Source organism: Schistosoma mansoni, chromosome 1 (genome assembly GCF_000237925.1).
Source record: "Schistosoma mansoni strain Puerto Rico chromosome 1, complete genome".
NCBI classification, from domain to species: domain Eukaryota; kingdom Metazoa; phylum Platyhelminthes; class Trematoda; order Strigeidida; family Schistosomatidae; genus Schistosoma; species Schistosoma mansoni.
The window spans coordinates 5,583,509-5,606,293 of record NC_031495.1 but is presented as its reverse complement, the minus strand read 5'-3'; the positions used below and the strand labels follow the sequence as shown (position 1 = coordinate 5,606,293).

Genomic DNA, 22,785 nt, shown 5'->3' with positions numbered 1-22,785 from the left:
TTATCATTAGCTTTTTTTCCTTTCCTTTTCCTCTTTACTGCGGTCCATTTTTGGTCATTCAGGACAGCTGCATTGGGACTATTGGGGACGGTGACGGTTTTATCCGAGTCCTCAATTTCTACTAAAGATACATGATTACTCATGTCAATACCATGTGGTGATTTACTCCTCGTTGGTTGTAACGGAAGTTTCACTTCGTCATTAATTAGAGTAGGTTGTTCAGCGCGTTTTGTAACAGCACTTACAACACTGACACAGTCTTCACTGTCAGTGCTTGCGTTACTAGGGCACCCACTATCTTTCTTTTTACAGGCTAGAGCCAATAGGCTCATAGCCTCTTGAATTAATGTCGTCTTGTTAGTACAGCAGAACATACAAAGCCAGTGCGAGTTAGGCTTAGAACATCTTTTGTATGCAGCTGGACTGAGACGGGTACACATCTTGTGGTACCATTTTTTGCATTCATCGCACTGCATCCCTTCATCTACGGGGAATAAACAGTTCGGCTGTCCACATTTGAATGAACTACCAACCATTGTAATCAGATTAGGTTTAAAAAACAATATGATCACAATAATAGCACAAGCGTCAGAGTATATGCAAAAGAAGGAACCAAGAGACAAAGTTTTCAATAAAATTTCAAACCTTAACTAGATTAATTTAAGTTAAAGTAGACCAAGAATGCTTTTGATACAGCAAATACACAAAAGCAACGATAATCACAACAAGTATGAAAGTCACTGCCCTTTTTGAAACGCTTGTGACGAAAAATTCTCCGGAGGTCGACCGCAACTTTACGTACTGACATTATCGTGGAGCAGTAATGTGACTCGATAATAGTGGTTAATGTCAGGATATCGAACTGAATTTTAGTTTCTTTGTATCTAACAATTAACGATTATTCGGCATGTAACCGTTCAAACATATTCTTCAATTGGTTTTGGAGCTTCTCAAAGCCTTTGTTCATAGGCGAAATTTGAGCAGTTCTTTGGCAGATTCCGGAGATTTTGACCTATCACGGTCGAACTAGGATTGTAATCTTATAAAGGGGAAATAAAGGCCTACAAAAGGGAAAGTACGTAGGAAATAATGGGGAAACGCGCCAAGATGTCTGCCTTTTTGTTTTTCAGGGGGAAGTTGTGCAGATTTTCTTCTTTTTGTCGCTCTGTGTCTCAAATGTTACTCAATTGTCTACTTTCTGTCTAAATACACCACGAATATTTTTTTCTTTCGTCTAAACTTTTGACTCACCTTTTTTCCTAACCCCAAATATTTCTTATGTTCGCCTTTATTCATATAACAAGCTACATGACAACTGCAATCAATTTTATAAATGGTATTTGTTTAGAGAAATTTATTAAAAAGACGTCATATTCCATAAGGTTATGATTAGTTGGCAGATGCTAGTACATCGATTGTTATGTAAGTGCCAAGTTGACGTTTACTCTAAATAACCGATGTCAGTGGCAAAAATAGACTTTTTCCCTTTATTTACACTTCCGTCTGCTTTATTACCCAATTGGTGCCCTTTATTTTTCCTTCAATATTCCTTTTTATAATGTGGCGATAAAACTTGGTTCTGCGTATATAAGCTAAAATTTCCGTCACCAACTGTTGTCCATTATTTACAAATAAGTTGGTTTTGCACTTAAGTGTTACTGTGGTACCTGGCAGCTCTAGCACTGTGGATATGCACCTTAAAACTGTTTGTTAGCCCGATATATTCTCAATTTCAGCTGCTATTTTCTTATCACACTTCTCAAACCTTTTGTTGTGATAGTTGCGAAAGTTATTTCAAATTTTGACATTGGTCCTTCTACAGCTATCGCCAACACGAGCACCTGTTTTAAGAATGAGGTAGTCTGAATTATTTTGACATTCCTTAAGGGAGACAGTTTATTCGACCATGGTCTGTATGTTTGACAATCACATTGACCATCCACCTAGATCATAATGAAGTCTTATTATTGTTGGAAAATATCTAAACTTATTCACTTGTCAAAATATGGTCTCCGGAGTACTGTAACTTTCAAGGATATTTTTTGTATCGTCATATAAGATTTGGTCTTATATTTGGTTTTGACCCAGCAGTTTATTAATCGATCCTAGGATTTCGCATTTGCTGCATTTGCACATTTCAAATGTGTTTTTGTGGGCGTTCAGATAATTTCAAATTTAAGAATTGGTATCAAGCGAATCTCAATAAATTTATATTTGGACATCCTCAGTTCTGCGTAGACGTTCAAATAAACCACAGTTATTCGGGAAAAATTCATTGTATCAATAAAACAGTAATGACCATTGATTCGTGCTCAATAATGTAGAAGACACGTTGGTGTTAGTGTCGCTTGAACTGATCGACAAGAAAAATACGCATCCAATTATTATAAACTATTAACGTTTAGGGCTCAGATTTGATTCATATTGCCTATCCAATTTCTGTAAAACCGTAATGCTAAAATTATGTAGCTCCACTCTTATGCTGTAATTATTTGGAAACTACTGTGAACTAAACCAAACCCTTTAAAACAATACTAGTATTTCTTGTTTAGGGGAATCAATATAAGGTTTAGTCAGTAGGTATGTGAACTGTTCCTGATTATTTTAAATAAATTATCTCTAATGGAAACTTATTCATTTACGTGTTCGAGTAATCAGTTTTAGGCCATACAATGGGTTCATAATACTAAGCGGCTGGACTAATCAAAGTTTAAAGAGCGGAGTTCCAGTTTGCAACTGTGATTAAAAGGCACGTGCTTCAACTACTGTCTGTATTCGGCAAAAACATCTGACGTGATGTCCCAAATGTCACTTATGACATCGGTAAATTGGCGTACATTAATACGATTGGTATCAATCAAGATAGTCTTATTTCCTGAAAGACATAATGCATGGGAAACGTAATTCACAAATAACCATCTTTGTTGGTGGTTAATAGCCTAGGTTTATTAAAATTTTGTAACTCATTTTCTTACTAATAAACCCACCTCTGCTATAGAAGTATTTGGTTGATTTATTCTTGGTTGCTCGAGCAAATAACAGTCAATGGTTTACCATTCTCTGTAGTTTTATATGTATATTTCAGTAGTACGTCTCTCCTCGAAAAAGCTTACAACTCTGATTTCGTTTACTTCTGGTGGTTTGATCGATAACTGTCCACAGGACCTATGAACTCATTAGGTCTACAGACATATGTAGAATTATTCCACTTTCCATCGTTGGCTCAGTCAAATGTTTTCAACTTAACGTTTCTGAAGTCTGATGCTGCAAAAAGATCAAAAACTAATCGAAAAACGTACGACATACTGGTCGCATTTTTCCGCCCAGGTGAGTATTCGCACTCTGATTTCTTTATTTTAGCCTAGTAAGCGATCCACTAGCCAGCAAGTATTCCTTTAGTATACACCATTTCGATGTAGAAGACAAAATTATTCAGCCACTAACTAAAACTATTGATTTTGCCTACTTACCAGGTTTCGTAGAAATTATGGTGATTATTTGTATGTAAATTTTTAGGTGATTCAGACATAGTTTGCATTAATGCATTACATAATGAAATAACTGACGAATACTTCGTTGCTATTGGCTTTGTAAAGGTAGCATTTAGTTTGACCTAATGTTTATTATATTTAAGGAAGGAGAAAAAGGATATCTTAATATATACAGATCAAAGTCAGAAGAAAAGTTACCGGGTATGTTTTATACAGAAATCAATCAATAAGTATTTTGTGCAGAAAATTGTTTGAGTTATTCCAAGTTACCTTGTGCTCCTCTCCATTTGACTCATGCACAGTAAGTTATGCTTAAATTTTAATTAGACTTACGTTTGTGTTAGCTTCTGTATTCAACAATTATATATTTTAAAATGAGATGAAAAATTCTCATGTTTAAAAGAATTGCTAGTGTCTCTGCTCAATATTTACCATTATAACTATAATATTAACATTGTTATTGATATGACAAACCAATCAGAAGTAGCCAACTGAAAAAGTCAGTTGATGACAATCAGAATTGACCTGAAGGACAAGTCGATTTCATTGGCTAAGAAAGGGATTGATTTCCTAAGGGGCAGAGTTGTATATTTATAAATGAGTATTTGTGAATTTTATTTGGTGACCCGATGTATATTCTCGCCCACTCTTATGCTCTCACTCAAGTTGTCGGTTGGGTGGTTAGCATATAGCACGTTGTGTATCAGTATCACATTTCGAACACCACCCATCACAACAATTATCATTAGTTTCATGGACACTTACATTAGGAAATATTAAAGTCTATTGAGATTATAATCACATCAAACATGATGTGTGATCTCAATTACTACTAGACAGTGTCTTTTCAATAACCAGTATACTAGTAACTACTATCTTCTATTTCTGGGATGGTTCAATTGAAACCTTATGGTCTAAATGTATGCATCCATGATATCCCGATACAAATAAAACCTAATTAAAATCTTGTGTTTTCCAGTTCATTTATCTACTACCTTATCTTACGTCAAGAAAATGGGGGTAAGGCCAATTTATCAAGTATTCAGTTTTTAGTGCTCATATATCACGAAATTAAAGTGATACACATAATTTTGACTCTAACAATTATCTCCGTCAATCTAATCAATTTCCATTAGACTAAACGTTTGCTTTATAGTTTTTGTTTTGTGAACTAAGGAGAGTTTGTTTATGCTTTTTTTAGTTGTCTCGTCAAAGATGAAGATCAGTGGGCATTCTTTTTGTCTTATGGTGAACCTTTTAGCGAAACTTCCAGTCAACGTAAGTTTTTTCAAGGCTGTTTCTGAAATTTTCCCGTATCCAATATTTCGAAAACCCAACTAGTTAAACTGCGTTGTTCAGAAATGGATGATTTTTAATTTGTCACTAGTAATCTATTTTCAATTTGTAATTTTGTTGCTCATATATTCTTCATAATAAAACTCATCAGTCAGTCAGCTACAACGTAGGACCGGGCACACATATGCATCAGTCCAAGTTGCCATATCTCGTTAGCACAACATGATGAACACCGGATTCATAGAAATAGTTAATTTAGTGGTGGTAGTATATAAATTATAGGTTGTATATAAGGATATAGTATAGGAAGGGAGAACGTTATGAAGCAATTTTAATCTTAAGGTTTAAGGGAAGATAAAGAGTGTATACACCGACGCCATTGTGATTGATTCTGAGCCATGTCACCTAGAGTTTCCAACCATTGGTTACGATAGTCACGTGGACCCCAACCAGGTAGTCTGCATCTGCCAACATGGCTCAGACTAGAAGTTAGTGACTTCAAACACTGATGTCACGTTTTGGTTTGACCGCCCCTAACTCTTTTCCAATCATAAAGCTCATAAACTCGCTGTTATAAATACTTTTGTAGATGACCAACATTTACTTTGTTCATGGTGTAACCAACCAACCACATTGAAGTAATTTCAGACATGAAGTAGTTTTCCCTGTGAATTGTAATTAGTTCGAGAACTGTTGAAAGCTAAGAAGTATGAAACATTTGGTTCATCCTATTATCGTGCTATTGTGTATCTATGATCGGATCGAAGCTAAAACCTTCGATTACCTTGCTAGAAGCGATATATATATATATAAGTTTTAGCTTTCTTTATATCTTATACAGTTTATTGACTGAATCGTTTCTATTTCGACTACTTGTGCGTGTTTAGTTCTCAATCTAAAGATAATCTGTTAACTGATTATATTGTATGCTTTTTTATGATCAAGAAGCCAATAACTATTCTCTTCGCATCATGCTAATTATCCTGCTTTTATTTTGTATCAATCCAAGTGAACTACGTCTGTTTGGAAATCCCAGCTGATGGATTTATTTCCATGTTATCCACAAGATCTTTAGTTAATAGGCTATAGTTTTGTATTTCAGAGGCTCACGACGTAGAACAGCATTTTGATAATGTTGAAGTTGGACTTTGGAAGTCTATTATTCATCAGCCTTCTTTTTAACGTAAGAAAACTTCATTTTTGTGCTTGCAACATTATCTATCTGTCCGATAGTCATCATTTTTGTTACCCTATTAGAAAACTTAATCAAAACATTGGTGGTAAATTTCTGTCTATTGTTTCTAACTGGAGCTGTAAGGCACCGGTTTAATCATTCTACGTTTAACTACTAGATCACGAGTCCTAACCTCGATTCATTCTTCCTAGCAATAGTGACTTAGTTCCTGTCGTATAATGAATTTAACTCGAAGCGCAAGATGAAATCATCCACTTAATCACTACTAATTAATCTTAATGGCTTATGAAAACATTCTTTTGTTAATTTTGATCTAGAAAAGCCTTCAAATCAACCACAAGTCAAAATATTCTCTAAACTTATTGATACTGTAAGTAATATTTCAAATTTGATGTATAAAATACATTCAGAATAGTATTATATTATTCTCATTTATATTTTAACAAATTGAAACCAGTTTCTAGATTATCAAGAATCATTTTATGATTACAATAGTCTTATTGGTTGGCAAAGAGATACACCACATTATGTATGTTCTTGTGTGTAATATATGCTAATTATAGTTGTTGTTTTGCCTTCAGTTTTACCGCTTCGTCTGCATCTTGTTTAATCGTGATTTATTCAAAGAGAGAAGATATATGCTTCATGGTATAAGTGGCTTGTAAGTTTCATTAAACCACTGAACTTATGAAACTATGTAAGTTAGACTAACATTAAGAACTTGGTAGCACTGGATGGTCATTTCGTTCTAGTATGGGACTTCGCCAGTGCGCATCTACAATCTCAAACCTAGGACCTTTGATATCATGGGTGAACGCTTAACCTCTAGACCACTGATTCAGCATCCACAACCCTATACTGAAAATTCTTCAACTCATGTAAGTGAAATAGCAGATGAATAAGAAAATGCATATTTAAATCTTAGTCGGATTGAAAAATACTCATAATTATCTGAAGGATGCTTAGGACAGAAAGTATTGTTTAGGGATTCCATCATCTTTTGGATAGCCTTTTCCTCCAAACATTAAATACCTTTAACCACTCCTGTGTTCAGTACTCAATAATTTCTAGCTTTCTCTGCTAATATGTTAGCTTACAAATAAATATTATTAGCTGTGAGTGTATACAGTTTCGAAAAATTATTGTGGCTTATCTTTATTTTCATTGTGCAATATTCAACCAATTTAAATTCTTCAAAACCCAAACCAAATTCTCATCTAGCTGCTCATTATTGAAGAATGATGAAAAGGCTAATTTTTCATCAGTGGTAAATGTTAATCACTCTTATTAAGGTGATATTTTACCAAGCAAAAATTTGTTAACTCTACAGATAATTCTTAACCGTTAAGTTAACTGTCTTGTTTTATTAGTAGTATTAAAATATTGTGCTTAAGGTATTCAGGTGCCAAGCAAGATCATACTTAAAGTCAATTATGCCGAGAAATTACACGCTACTATAAGCATTGTATGGTTGCCTTTGCATGTTGAAAATAGAGTAAATTTTGAAAATTGATCCATCATCAATCTCCATCCACGAGACTCAAACTTTGTAGGTTCGATTGTTTATTGTAAATTAAATCATCTGAATGATCATCTTATCAGGACATATTCTTTGATGATAATACAGTATAGTGTAACAGCTAAGTATTACTGATTTTACAGTCGTATGATTGGTATACATTTGTAGTTAAAATGTTTATTTTAATAAATGTATCAGACATTATCCAACTACACTGAGGCACTGTTGTTTGAATAGTTGGGATATAACATCACGATAAACATAGTGCACATGGCTGTTCTGTATTCAACAATAATTCAGTGCTTATGAAAATGCGTGGTAGTTGGGCGGAATATTGAATCAATCAGTTTTTTTCTTTCTCACACAAAGTTTGAACCTTCAGGTCACCATGTACGGTACAGTAGTGACTCTTTAATTTTTACTGATTTTAATGGGTTGACAATCAGTTGTGTCACATATGAATCATTATTTCGTATTTATTGGCAATTACTAAGTTTATTTAAGAATACATACAAATTGAGTTATACAGGTCGGGGAGGTCATGCAAATCATAATAAACTAATTTATGCAACTCAGTCATTATATGCACTTTTTGAATTTTCTATATCGGTTTAGTTATTCTCATGAAGTAAATCAACTATAGAGAGTGCTGTCTATCCTTACATAATGAAGTTACAGGGTCGTTATCCGAACACAATAAAGTATCAACAAGCGTGTAACTGGTGGAATTAGTGTGGAGAGAGTTCACACACTTATTTATTTATTTAAACACATAAATATTGGTACAAGGAAGCGCCAGATACATATGCGCCGTACAAATCTCATTTGATTTGTGTGAGGGCTGTGATACTACCCAGGTGCCCAGACTGAAGCAGGTGGTTGTCTTAGGGGGCCACACCCCAAGCCTTTGACCTAAAGGTCTGATCCACAAGGCAGTGGAGCATCGTGAGGAGATGCAGTCCCATGGTAGTCGGTGACCAACGATTGATTCATACGCCATTTGTTCCCTCAGGATACTGGAGCCAGCCCATGTACACCATTGTTTGGAATCAGGGTTTTCCATCTCCCCTAGGTGGACTTTTCGTGTCCACCAGCCCAGTTAAAGCACTGGACATTCGCTTTTTGTCCTCTCAATTTCATAAATAACACCCCTGCCAAGAGAATACAGTGAGTAGGACTTCCCTGGAAGATGCTATATACGCGTGGCCATGTGAGAGCATTTGGTGAGGGAGAGCGAACTCTCCCCATTCTCGGCCTTAGCAGGGCATTCGGGGGCTCACACACTTCCCTATAATGGCGTTGTCTCTCAGTCTCGGTATCACAATCAAATGTTTAGAAAACAGTAGTTGTAATTTTCCTGCGTTGAACGTTCTTTAAATTATTTTACATAACTTCAGCACAAATGTTTCTACGCATACGTCACTTCTAAATAGTCGGTGCATTAAATAGTAACTTTTAATTAACTATTTAAGTCTCCTTGTTCCATTTCCTTTGACCAAATGTTTGTTTAAACTATAATCTAATTTACATTTAATTTTAATTTCATTTGTTCTTAATTGAGGTTTTCACATTCCTTGTTTAATTTTTCACCCCAGTTTCCTACATATGGATTTTAAAATTATCAATAATATACGGTTTTCAGCTTTTGGCTCACAAGATGGGTGGTTTGGTTTATTCTCTGTGGATATGAAATCTCGTAGTATGTTCTATTTTATGTTTGCCTAAAATGTTTAATTACATGTTTATGTACAATATTTGTAAATTTGTATTATATAATTGATAACTTTTTCCCCCTGTTATAATTGTTTTGCTAATAAACGACCCAACTACTCCTATTGCTTAGTATTCTTATACAATGACACTCAACAAGACCCCAAAATCAGAACACGTTGAACAGGAATCAAATTGTATTCACAAATAATAATGGTATGTGAACAGCAATCACTGGTTTGAATAACATTCATATATTTATAGTATATACATAAGAAGCTTCTAGATTTTTCTCCAATAATTTTCCAGAGCTGATTGGTGTAGAATTAGCCAGTCAGCGTGCGCCATCACGATCATGCACAAAACATGCCTTAATCCGGTTTATTTCACGCTAACACCCCTACTAGAGCTGTGTTTATTCCCAATGAAGTTATTATAGCTGAGCAGTGTATCCTACATATCCAATCGCTACATCTTGTCTGATGAAAAGTTTCCTTTTATATGAACGGCATTTCAATATCCAATGTATTAAGTGTTGTCGAATAGCTTGTATTAGTCATAACTAATTTAATAATTTCATTACACTGTAGCATTATACACTTCAATTTATTTGTTACTGGGTTTTCAACTGACTGAATATAAATGTATGGAAATGTTTGAATTAACTTATCCTATTCTCTGAAAGTCGGCTAAATAAAACTATTAAGGTCCAATTTACCCTCAATTGTTTGTATGAATCCAATGTTTTCTTTCTAAATGTACTATTTATTACTTATATTTGTATGGTGTTTTTTGTTATCCAATCAGGAATTATACGACATTTCCATTTATCTCATGAATCACCAATTACATCCATTAAAATATTTCAACAGTTTAATGGGTTTGATTCGGCTTCAGAAGAAGTGATCAAAGATAATGAAAGTAATTTATTTATTTATTATTTTAAAATTTAACTGGTTTTACTGTTAAATAATAGTCGTCATCCCCTTATCTGGTGTTATATTTTTAGTAAAATTTGAAATACCCAGCATAAAATATGTCAGTCAGTCACAACGTAGAACTTCGTACGTACGTACGTACATCAGTTCGAGTTGCCATACCACATTAGCACATAAATGCAATTGTCGATTCAAATTCCATATTGGTAGAAGTAGTAAGAGTATAAGCATTAATGTGAAAGATTTAGGGGTTGAAGATGTTATTCAAGGAGTATAATACGGTGAAATAAATTTGGAAAGAGAAAAAGGATAATGACATGAAGAATCCAGAAGATTAGAATTTGGAAGAATACAAAGAGTGGATGCACCTTCACCATTGCAAACGATTTTGAGCCATATCATTCAAGGTCTCTAACCTTCGGTTGTTATCATCTCGCGAATCCCAACCAGGTAGTCTACACCTACCAACACGGCCCAGTCCACTTGTCAGCGACTTCATGGATTGGTCTTGCCGCCCCTAGCTTTCTTCCAACCTGCTCCTACACCATAAAGCATTGCACGTCGGGACAGTCGGTGTTTGGGCATACGTAACACATGTCCCAACCATCTTCAATGATGAAGTTTCACTACTTCATCAATCGATTTGCCATCCTTACCTAGTACCCGTTTCCTAACATCTGCATTACTTACTCGATGGTCCCATGATATGCGAGCAATGCTTAGAAGACACCTATGATCGAATACTAGTAGCCTACGAATATCCTCTACTCTTACCGACCATGTTTCACTGTCATAAAGTAGGACGGAACGAACTGCTGCTCAGTAAACCCGTCCTTTTGTTGCTAGACGGATATCTCGCCTACGCCATAAATGACGCAAGTTGGCGAAAGCTAGACGAGCCTTCTGTATCCGTGCTGAGATTTCGTCACAAACCAGACCACAAGGGCTGATGAGACTCCCAAGATAATTGAAGCGGTCAACACGCTCAACTACTTCATTCCCTATCATTAGTTCAGGTGTCGATGCAACCCAATCCTGAAGTAACATTTTACACTTCGAGGGAGAGAATCACATCCCGAACATGTCTGCATTGTTGCTTATAGTGGTCAGAAGACTCTGCATTTTGTCACTGTGTTGTACCATCTCTAGGACTCCAACCAGGGAGTTGTGAAGGACCAACAGATGCTAGTCCTGTACAGCATTACTTCATACCACGACACCATTTCATACACTGATCACCCTCCCTCTTTTCCAAACAGTCCCAGCGCCGTCAGATAATTCATAATGTGGAATTCACTGCGACAACATTCATAAGACATGTTCAAGCTTCCGAAGTCGATGTTTCAAGATTGGATTGAACTATCGTCGCTATGCCTGAACACACGGTACCAAGCCTCTGCATTACTAACATGATGTTGCCACTGTGTGTTGGCAATCCGTCGGAGACAACGATGATCAAACACGGAGGGTCGTCTAACATCCTCAAATCTGAAAGACCAGGTTTCACAGGCATAGAGCAAAACTGCTCCCACCGACGCGTTGGAGGTCCGACCTTTCACAGCCAAAACAACACCACAAAGGCGCCAGAGATGACCCAGATTGGCGTAAGCCGCTTTGGCTCTCATTATATATGAATCGATCCCATCACTTACGCCACTTACACAGATACACGGATTTCTTGTCTACTTCTAACTGGTCACTGTGGAGAGTGAGTGCAAGGACAGGCCCCTGCCATTCTTGTAAAAGTACTTTGGACTTAGAGAGTACAGAGCATATGCAACTTAGAGTTGATATTTTGAGTCAGGAGTTAGAGTGGGAGAACACTAGCTGCACAAAAACCAATGGCTGCACTAAATCACATTAGGTACTTCTTGTAATTTAATTTAGGCATCATGTTATATTCACTGTTTGGTTTTGTGGTAAATATTTTTTTCGTATAAATTTCAAGCATTTCAGGAACCAATTATTCTCGATCTCCACTTAGTGATAACGTACACGCTATTTCTCACTGCGCTTTCAATCGCGCGAAAAACCACGAGGTTCCATCTTAATTTTGATTGGTTAATTCAAGACTGTTAGTATAGCGTACTTTTACCCAGAATTCTACCAAATATTTCTTTTGATATCACTTATTTGAACGATGCACGTCAGGTGTATGATACATTTATCCGTTCTCTGCGAATTAGTTTTAAAATTATTGATATTGTGGTATTTAGTAAATATATTTATTGCGATTAATCTAAATTAACTCATTCACTGGATACTCAGGTATGAACTACGCTCTAAATGTGAAGGCTATTGGTACTTACCGGTTGTTCAAACAGAATTTGGTGGGGCGGGGTTCAAACCTCTGACTCAGTGGTTGAAAGTCGAACGTCTTAGCCACTAAGCGGTCAGTTACTACGACCTGAAAATATCTACTGCTTTGTGGAGTACGGGTATTAAGAGTGTTTTTCTTAACTTATGGTGAAGTTTAGAATAACTGCTTTACAAGACTTCATTTTTGACAAATAGAGTTGTATAAGGGAACATTTTTCTCATTGTGATGGTAAAAATTTCTATAAATAGCTCATGTGGTTATCCGGTTATATACTACTAATTTTTTCATTTTATAAAATTTCTTAAGGTTATCTTTTCTGGTCATAAAATTACTTATCACAAACCATAGGTGATATTTAAAGCTAAATGGGTTTATGGTTTATTGTTTAAGAGGTTGGACTTTCTATCAACTAATTTTGGTTTCGAACCTCGCCTCACAACTGGATAGTATTACTAGTGCTTACCGACTGTGCCTCGAAGCCATGTACACAAATCTGTACCTGATAATAATTTACTAATAAATTATAACAATACATTAGCTAAATGATATCGATAACTGCTTAACCGGAAACCACAAACTGCTTGAGAATTCATTCATCAGTAAAATATGGTAATTTTAGTCTCATTTTTATATTTACTTCACATTGATGTTATCATCTATTGACTTCTTAAATTTTCTATGTCTGTAACTCATTTATGTCAGTCTCTTCCTCTCTCTTCTCTGATTTCACAACAGATGTGTCTATTCTCAAGAAAGATGTTAACTGTTTGGTGTGCTCGGCATTTGAGCCAACTGTTGTTTATTAGTAAGTATGCAAATTTCCAGCATCGTATTTACACATAAATTATTATATATGTCTTTTAATTAGTAGTATGTATACTCTTCAACTTTTACTCGGATCAATTTTTTAAAAGAAATTGTCAACTTCACATTCTATTTAATACACGTACAGATTTATCAGAATCATCGGAATGAAGCACCCGAAGTCATTTTAAATAAAAAGATTATCTTGGCTTCTCGAAATAATAATGTACGAATATATACAAATAATTAATGTCTCTACATTAAATGATAATTGACGCAAAGTAAAGCTCACATTGATGATAATAGACTCGACAATAACAGTGAGCTTTCAGTACAGACAAGTGCAGAAAAGTACCACTTCAATATGTGTTAGCGGGACATAGATTGGATTAAGGCATGTTGCATGCATGATGGTGTTGCTGCGCGCTGATTGGCTAATTCTAAACCGATCAGCCCGGGCATATTATTGGAGGAAAATCTAGAAGCTTCTTATGTATATACTATAAATATATGAACGTTTTTCTAACCATTGATTGCTACTCACCGACCATCATTATTTGTGAATACAATTTGATTCCTGTTCAACGTGTTCTGATTTTGGGGTCTGGTTGAGTGTCATTGTATAAAAATACTAAGCAATAGGAGTAGCTGGGTAGTTTATTAGCAAAATACATATATAACAATATGGTTAAACAGGTAAAAATAAATGCTAGTTTACAACTAACTAATGAAGTATATGAAAAGGAGGTACATGATATAAACTATTTACGTGTGAGTAGCATAGTTATAATATGAAATTTCAGGAGGTTTGTTTATTGGTTTAATCATATTTACATTTGAATCATTTCTCTAATTGCTAACTTATCTTAAGGATACTAACTTTTTATGAAAATCTTACTTAATATTAGATAGTCTTGAGGCAAATTCAAAGCCTATTTCGCCTGCTTCATTTCGGAAAAGTGGTTATTGTCACTATCCATCAAACACCCATGAAGTCTCTTACACATTTTTTCAGCTGTTCTCTGTATGAATTACTGATAGGATTGAGTATTAACATGGTGTCACAGTAGTGGTCTCTATTATTTATTTTCATACTTTGCTTCTTATTCCCCAATCTCAGTTTCTTTTCTTTTACTGTTTGGAACTAATCAACGATTACAACACATATTTTACATGTTTATTATATCTGAATACATTGGGGGAGGGAATGATAAGGATGACTTATTGACTTCAATCTTAACTTCTACTGTTTAGATCTTCAGGGAAGTGAAAAACCACGAGTATGTATGCTACCTTAGGTTGTCGTGCACGAGTCTGTGATGATATTGTTCTCCAGGAAATTGTTAAGTTAAATACTAAAACCACTGACTAGACGAAAGTCTTTTTGTTTTCATTTTCTAAAGTGACTAATTATTTCAGAAATAGTTTTGTCATTACTTAAAAGTTTGTCTTTTAAAATCTGTACAACTTATAAACCGCTCTGTAAGTATGAACATGTAATTTTTCCTACCATGGAATTTGAATTTTGTGAGATCATATTTTATCAATAGGAAGATTCAAACAAACAATACTAAGTGAATTTAAACTTCACGCCATTGTACAAGCAAGTGGCTATTAGGATTCAGTGACCGAGTGGATAACGCGACGGCGTTTGGAGCGAAAAGTACTGGGTTTGAGTCCCAGAGTGAACATCAACTCTGAGATGCAGGTACATCCAGTTGACGAGTCCCAAATAGGACGAAATGCGCGTCGTGGATTCCACTGCTAACCACTATCCATCTTTGCTTACCATGCTTGTGAATTAAGGCAATATCGAGTCAATACTCACAGTATGCACACATGACACATTAGAGACTGACCAGTTGCAGTCTTAAAAACATCAACGGGAAGATTCAAACAAACAATACTAAGTGAATTTATATTTTATCTTTGTCTAAAAAAATTTATCTGTTTTACCAATAATATAGACAAACTTGATCAGTTATAATTTCTTACTAGAATTTTTCCCGACCGTTGCTGCTACCTTGACGTGGTGGTCGGGCTTGCCTATCGTGATGAAGCAATCGAGCTATGCTGGCTGGAACAATCGTTCCTCATGGTCCTACCATGCCAGACAGGTCGTTTGAAGAGCGGTGAGACTAAAAGCAGCAAACCCAAGGTCCGAAGGCGAAGTCGTACTGCTGACTGTACAGAGGTGTGACAGCAGTAAGGTGTTTCCTTCAGACAACCAGCATGACAGCGATGCTGCCTTCCCACAAGGAGGGGTGGGGTTAGAAAAGGTCGACCCTAAAAATGCACACCTCGCCTTATCTCACGGATATCCGTCTCCGGCGGTAAGGTTTTTTTTGAAGAACGGAGCTAACACAAAAACTACCCACAAAAAGGTCGTGTGTGACCGACCTCAAGCAGTTGTCCCTTGGGCACTGCGGTCACGCTCTCAGGTCAATAAGACCACTTCTAACCCAATTTCCTTTTCAGGTACCTCTAGAAGAATCCTTCCACGGTGTGGGCAACCGGGAAGTGATAACTGCCCTCATACCTCTAACAACACTCAAGACCACTGTATTCATAATCAATCTCCTTCTTCAATTCCTACTATTCCTTCTACCTTGACTTTCAACACTAAACTTCCTCTCTCGGTTTCCTCCTCAAGTGTCACCATGGCCAACGATTCTAGTGCGCGAAACGCTGTCCCAGGTCTACTAAAACCTCGCTCCAAACTACACATTGGAGCCTTCAACGTACGTACCCCATGCCAAATCGGTCAACAGGCCTCCTTAGCTAAAACCCTAGAATCTCGTACCATTGATGTATGTTGTGTCTCCGAAACACGCATACAGGATCCCAGTGTGGTCATTCACTTGACCTCACCTCGCCAAAATGGACAGCCAACGAAATACACCCTCCGTGTATCTGGCGACCCGTTGGCTAGTTCTCGTGGACTTGCAGGTGTAGGCATAGCACTAAGTACAAGGGCAGAACAGGCACTACTAGAATGGATCCCCGTTAACAGTCGCCTGTGTGCTGTCCGGCTAAATGGCTCCGTAAGAACTCGGAAGGATAGGGACACACGTCGTTGCCTTTTCGTCGTTTCTGCCTACGCTCCCACTGACTGCAGCCATGATGAGGTGAAAGATGACTTTTACAGAAAGCTCTCTGAGCTTCTTCAGAAAGCTAAGCGCTCAGACATAGTAGTCGTAGCGGGTGACTTTAATGCCCAGGTAGGCAGCTTAAATCAAACAGAAAGACATTTAGGTGGGTGTTTTAGTATTCCGGCTCAACGAACCGATAATGGTGATCGTCTGTTGCAACTATGCTCAGACAATCGTTTATTTTTGGCAAGCACTAATTTTAAACATAAGGAGAGACATCGTCTAACATGGCGACCACCTGCACCAAACCAACGATGGACTCAAATAGACCATATTGTCATCAGTCATCGTTGGAGAGGCTCAATAGAAGATTGTCGCTCGTATTGGAATACTTGTTTAGACTCTGATCACGCTTTAATACGAGCGCGCATTTGTCTGCGCCTCAATGGACGCAGGAAAAGTACACTAAGAAGACCTATTAGGATTGAACTGGAGGACGAAAAAGCCAAATGCGAATTCCAGAAACAACTGAGTTCACATCTAGGCAGTTCTGTAAACAAGACTGACCCAGATACTGCTTGGAAAGACATACGAACAGCTGTGGAAACAGCAGTAACATCTATTAGTCATTTAAACCACAGGGCTCCAAAAAACCAATGGATTTCTTTTAAGTCTATTTCACTGATGGATTCGCGTAAACTCATCCCATCAGGCTCTGAACATGACGAAGAGCGTAAACAAATTAGATCTAGGTTAACTAAAAGTCTAAGGAACGATCGTGAGCAGTGGTGGGCAACGAAAGCAAAGGAGATGGAAAAGGCAGCGGCTGTAGGCAACACCAGGCAACTATTCAGACTAATAAAAGAAACTGGAATTAAGAAGTCAAGTGTAAGTGAGACAATCTCCGAAAAAGACGGAACCCTTATCTGCTCTCAACCCAAACGTTTTTAGAACGATGGGCAGAACACTTTAAGGAACAGTTTAGCTGGCCTTCAGCTACTGCACAACTACCCACTATTCCCAGAAAACCTGAATGGAACATTGAAGTAGGCCCCCCGACCCTACTTGAAGTTCAAAAGGCTATAGGTAATCTGAAACGAGGAAGAGCAGCTGGTCCAGATGGATTGGCTCCAGAGGTCTTTAAATATAGTGGTCCAATTTTAGCGATTAGGTTGACTAATATTCTGGCTAAAATCTGGGAGACGGATGTAATCCCATCCGACTGGTCACAATCACTTATTGTCCCAATATATAAAAAGGGGTCAAAATCATCCTGCAATAACCATAGAGGGATTAGTCTGACTAACATAGTATCTAAAATACTAGCCTCAATAATTATCAGGCGCCTAACTAAGACTCGTGAACTGCAAACACGAGAAAATCATTCTGGCTTCAGACCTGGTCGTGGCTGTATCGACCACATATTCACCATTCGTCAAGTTTTAGAGCACAGACACGCTTATCGGCGTCCGACAATGATAGTTTTTCTTGACTTGAAAGCAGCATTTGACTCTGTAGACCGAGAGGTTCTGTGGCAGTGTCTGTCATTGGAAGGTGTACCTGAGAAGTATATAAACCTTGTGAAGGCTCTTTACTCGAACACTATCAGTCGAGTGAGAGCTTATGGCGAACTGTCATATGATTTTACAACCTCAAGTGGTGTACGTCAAGGCTGTCCACTATCCCCTTTTTTGTTTAACTTCATTATAGACCTGTTGCCGGAAATAACACTCTCGTCGACTGAATTTACAGGAATTGATCTCCTACCAGGGGGACCACTAAGCGACTTAAAATACGCAGATGACATAGTCCTGTTTGGTGAAGACGCTGACAAAATGCAGAGTCTTCTGTTGGAACTCAGTAATAATGCCAGGATGTTTGGGATGCGTTTCTCCCCATCCAAATGTAAATTGTTACTCCAGGACTGGCCTGCGTCAACACCCGAACTAAGGATAGGGAGTGAAGTAGTCGAACACGCCGACAACTTCACTTATCTTGGAAGTCTGATCAGCCCTAATGGGTTGGTGTCTGACGAAATCTCAGCACGGATTCAAAAAGCTCGTTCGGCTTTTGCCAACTTACGTCACCTATGGCGAAGACGAGATATCCGTCTATCAATTAAGGGACGAGTATACTGCGCATCAGTTCGCTCTGTTCTACTTTACGGCTGTGAAACATGGCCATTAAGAGTAGAAGATACTCGTAGGTTACTAGTATTTGACCACAGATGTCTTAGAAATATTGCTCGCATCTGCTGGGATCACCGGGTAAGTAATAGTGAGGTTAGACGCAGGGTATTAGGGAACGATGGTAAATCAGTTGATGAGGTGATGAATCTTCATCGACTGAGATGGTTGGGCCATGTGTTACGTATGCCTGAACACCGATTACCACGACGCGCTATGATGACTAGTATTGGGGACAGTTGGAAGAGAGTTAGGGGCGGCCAAACCAAAACATGGCATCAGTGTTTGAAGTCACTAACTTCTAGCCTGAGCCATGTTAGCAGATGCAGACTACCTGGTTGGGGTCCGCGTGACTGTCGTAACCAATGGTTGGAGGACTCTAGGTGACATGGCTCAGAATCGATCACAATGGCGTAGGTGTATACACTCTTTATCTTCCCTTAAACTATGAGATTAAAATTGCTTCATATCTCTCTTCCTTCCTGTACTATATCCTTATATACAACCTTTCTTTATATACTACCACCACTAAATTAATTACTTCTATGGATCCGGTGTTCATCTTGTTGTGCTAACGAGGTATGGCAACTTGGACCGATGCATATATGTGCCTGGTCCTACGTTGTAGCTGACTGACTGACTGACTAGAATTTTAAGTATTCATCTTAATGTTAATCACTAGTGATCACATGGTTACTATTTGGTTTGGAGGTAAACAGACTTTGTTAATACAAATCGATTTCAGTTATTCATATTACACATTGTTCAGTATTCATGTAGAATAATTAATGTATGGATTTTTTTTTATCATTTTAGTAATATCTTCAAAAACAACGGCTTCAGTGTAAAAAATCAATTAATTTTACTATTTAGCACAGATTTTGATCATGTCAATTGTGCTTCAGTCGACGATTTTAATTTGGATGGAAAAAATGAAATTATACTGGGAACTTTCGGACAACGATTACTTTATTATGAATGGGAATCGAGTAATATGGATCCGAAAAATGGACAATTCATGTAATATATTTCGTTTTCTTTTTACTCTATATATGTTTCGTATTCGTATTTCAAAAGGATTATTTAAAATTTGTAAAATTTCTATTAGGCACCACCGGTGTTTGATGATTGGAGAACTAATCTTTAAACCAGTAGCTTACAGCATTCGTTTAAACAGCCTAACACTACTACTACTACCTACTACTACCGAACACTTAATTATTATTATTATTAGCTTTATTCAATATTATATTTTTGGTACAATATAGAATTCTCAGCACAAAGTACTTCAACAAGTTTCTGTTTCGTACTTCTTCGTCCTTCCTGACGATAAATATTGAGTGATCGCCAGTTAGAAGTTAGCAGCCCAGTCAATCGGCATCTGGATAATGTACATTCTTCTCGCAGCATATTGCCAGCAACCACGATATCTCTGATTAGGCCTTCTGTAACCCTTACAGCGAAAGGTCTTACACTTTTCAAAAACGCACCTGAATAAGTTGTGCGATTAATAGGCATAATGATGTATTAAAACAAACGAAATTAGATAACTTGTTGAAATATCTAGATGACAGGAACAGGTAGCCCAGATGTTTAAACAGGCCGCCAATATGATAAGCAACATTTATTAATGTATAGAGCTATTATTCATTAGTTCAAACACTCCAAAGTTGATCAAGTGAACCACGGTTACAAACTGCATCTCATGTAATATTTAAATGTTAGTTAGTACCGTTATAATTAATCTCATCCGTGACCTATAACTTATCATAAGTTGACAGTTTTTGACGGTTAAATTAGTCGTTTCGGAGAAAGCGTCATAAATGCTATGAATACCCATCACTCATCTGGATACAATTATGATAAGGTATTCATAAATTTATTTTATCTGAACTCACAAAATCTTTTCAATCATGATATATATATATATATATATATATATATATTCCACGGATTTTAGAAAGTTTATTACCTATTTTAATATTGTTTTTAGATTCTCAGTGAAAAACGTCTATGCTCCATAAAGTTTGACGAAACGAATCAAACTACCTATGCCCAACAATGATAGAGTTAGAGAGTTTTAGAAGTAGCTAATTTGAAACCAGTTAGCCTTATGCTCTATGCTTTTTAAAAGAATCAGTTTAAGTTAGTAAATGGAAACACAAAAGATCAGTGATAATTTCTTAGTAAAATAATCCCACTGATTAGCTGACTAAATATTATAAATTACGAACGAGCATTAAAGGACGATTAATTGACGTGATCCAGGTGTAAATGTTGCTTACATTCTTTGATTATGTGGTCTAGTATGTCTAAGTTTTCGAATTCAAATTGTGTGCTATTCCTCTTGAATAGTTTATTTTTGATTTGTTCCAATAATCGTAAATGACCAGCTTTATTATGTACTGCTACTCTGTTTGAGTCTCAATTCATCTAGACTTAGCCTTTTTTTGAGCATTGGTGAATTTCCAGTAAGGTGGTTAAAGCTACTATGACAATCCGTTACCGTATACTTTTTTTTTTTAGAAAGTCTTCCCTAATGGAACTGAGCATGTTTCAGTGCAATTTAAAAATTTAGATCACTGCGGCCTTATTATCAATGTAATGTATTGATAGGATCTCTTCTTCATTTCCTAAATAGAATAATGACTGCATTAGACTGTTTAATCCAATTATGACATCTGTGAATTCTGCCAACTGATAGGTCTGCAAAGCCAAATTCCCATCCGTCGTATATCGTTGTCCAAAGTTTACTAATTATTGTGGTCTCCGACATATATATAGTTGAATTTATGAGTCAATCTAAGCTATACCACCATTGAAAACCTGGAAACACTGGACACCCGTTTCGTCCTAACATGGGACTCCTCAGCAGTACGCATCCATGATCCCCCATGCGGGGATTAAAACTGAGGAGTCCCATAGTAGGACAAAATGACCAACCTGTGTTTCCAGGTTTTCAATAGTGGTCTAGGTTAAATCAGCTCAAAAACTCAACTACTAAAAATTACTACGATCTCTAAAAACCTCCACACTAATATATATTGAAGGTCGTCTTTGTTTTGTCTTCGTTCTCAATATTACACATGTATAAAGAGTGACTGAAATAATCTTTAAGATTCATTAGTTTTTTCACATTGACTCCAATGAATTCAGTAACAACCAGACAAATTGTAGTTTCAAACAACTGTATCACACTGATTTTAATTTTCAAGTTGTTGAAAATAACTACTAGGTATATGTATCATGTTAGATAATTAAACAATTCATTATAAGGTGTTCTCTTTATATTTTTTGTAGATTAAAATTTCAACGTTCACTTCCTGGTCCAGTATTTTGTATATCACCTGCTTTAGATCTAATTGGTGAAGGTCCTCTATCATTAGCAGTTTTAACTAGTCGTGGACTACATATATTTCAACATGATACATATTGTTTAATGAAAGAAATTCATCATAGATTAGACAATCATTCATTTTTAATACCTAATTTGTAAAACTATTTATTATTTGTATATATATACATATATTGTTGAGATGATCCTGAAAATTTCTCGCCATAGATATGACAAGCTCAGGAAACATCAAGAAGCATTTTATTCAATCAGCGTTTGATTGGAAGCTTTGCTAGAAATATCGCGAAAATAAAAAGTCACATGTCGAGGTTCTGATTGGCTGGTTACTACACTGCTACTATGTTTTGTAGTATTCTAGAATTTTCAGGAAAACCCAAGGATTTCCAAAATAGTATAAAAACCCTATATTTTTTGTACATAAATGAACCCTTGGAGTAAAGTGCTTCTCGTATATTTTGCGCCTTTTCTCTTGTGTTCAAGTCGCTGTGTAGTTCTAGCTTGGGGGTTATGAGACTAGCTTAGGATCCGAGTATAGCGTTCAATATATATGACAAGTGCTAAATCCTAATAATATTGTAAAGCTATACAACCACTTGTTTCTGGGTAAATAAATAAGATCTCTGTTTTCTAAATTTCCCGTTTTACTGGATTAATTTAAATGAAATCACTCTTGAATTTCGTATCAAGGAAATATATAGTGTCCAAAATGTTCAGTGATCCGATTTAATCAGTAAAGCACTTTCCTACTTCTAACTAACCTAATTGTCATAATAAAAAGGAAAGGGTACGAAACTTTATGTCTAAGTTCATATAGTAATGTTTACACGTCATGTATATATTTATAAGTTGCTAGACTTGTGAAGACAAATAACTAGTACT

At 36.5% G+C, this 22,785-nt stretch overlaps 1 protein-coding gene across 1 annotated transcript; it reads left to right on the top strand.

Annotated features, from left to right (window-relative positions):
- Positions 1-3,167: 3,167 nt before the first annotated feature.
- Smp_004090 (hypothetical protein) lies at positions 3,168-21,921 on the top strand (the record flags this gene model as incomplete). The annotated part of the gene is made up of 8 exons (XM_018793064.1): positions 3,168-3,327; positions 3,366-3,473; positions 3,517-3,596; positions 3,635-3,692; positions 4,668-4,769; positions 6,300-6,352; positions 19,369-19,571; positions 21,852-21,921. Coding segments are annotated over 8 exons (834 nt in total), but the record flags the coding sequence as incomplete, so codon positions are not given.
- Between the last annotated feature and the right edge of the window lie 864 nt (positions 21,922-22,785).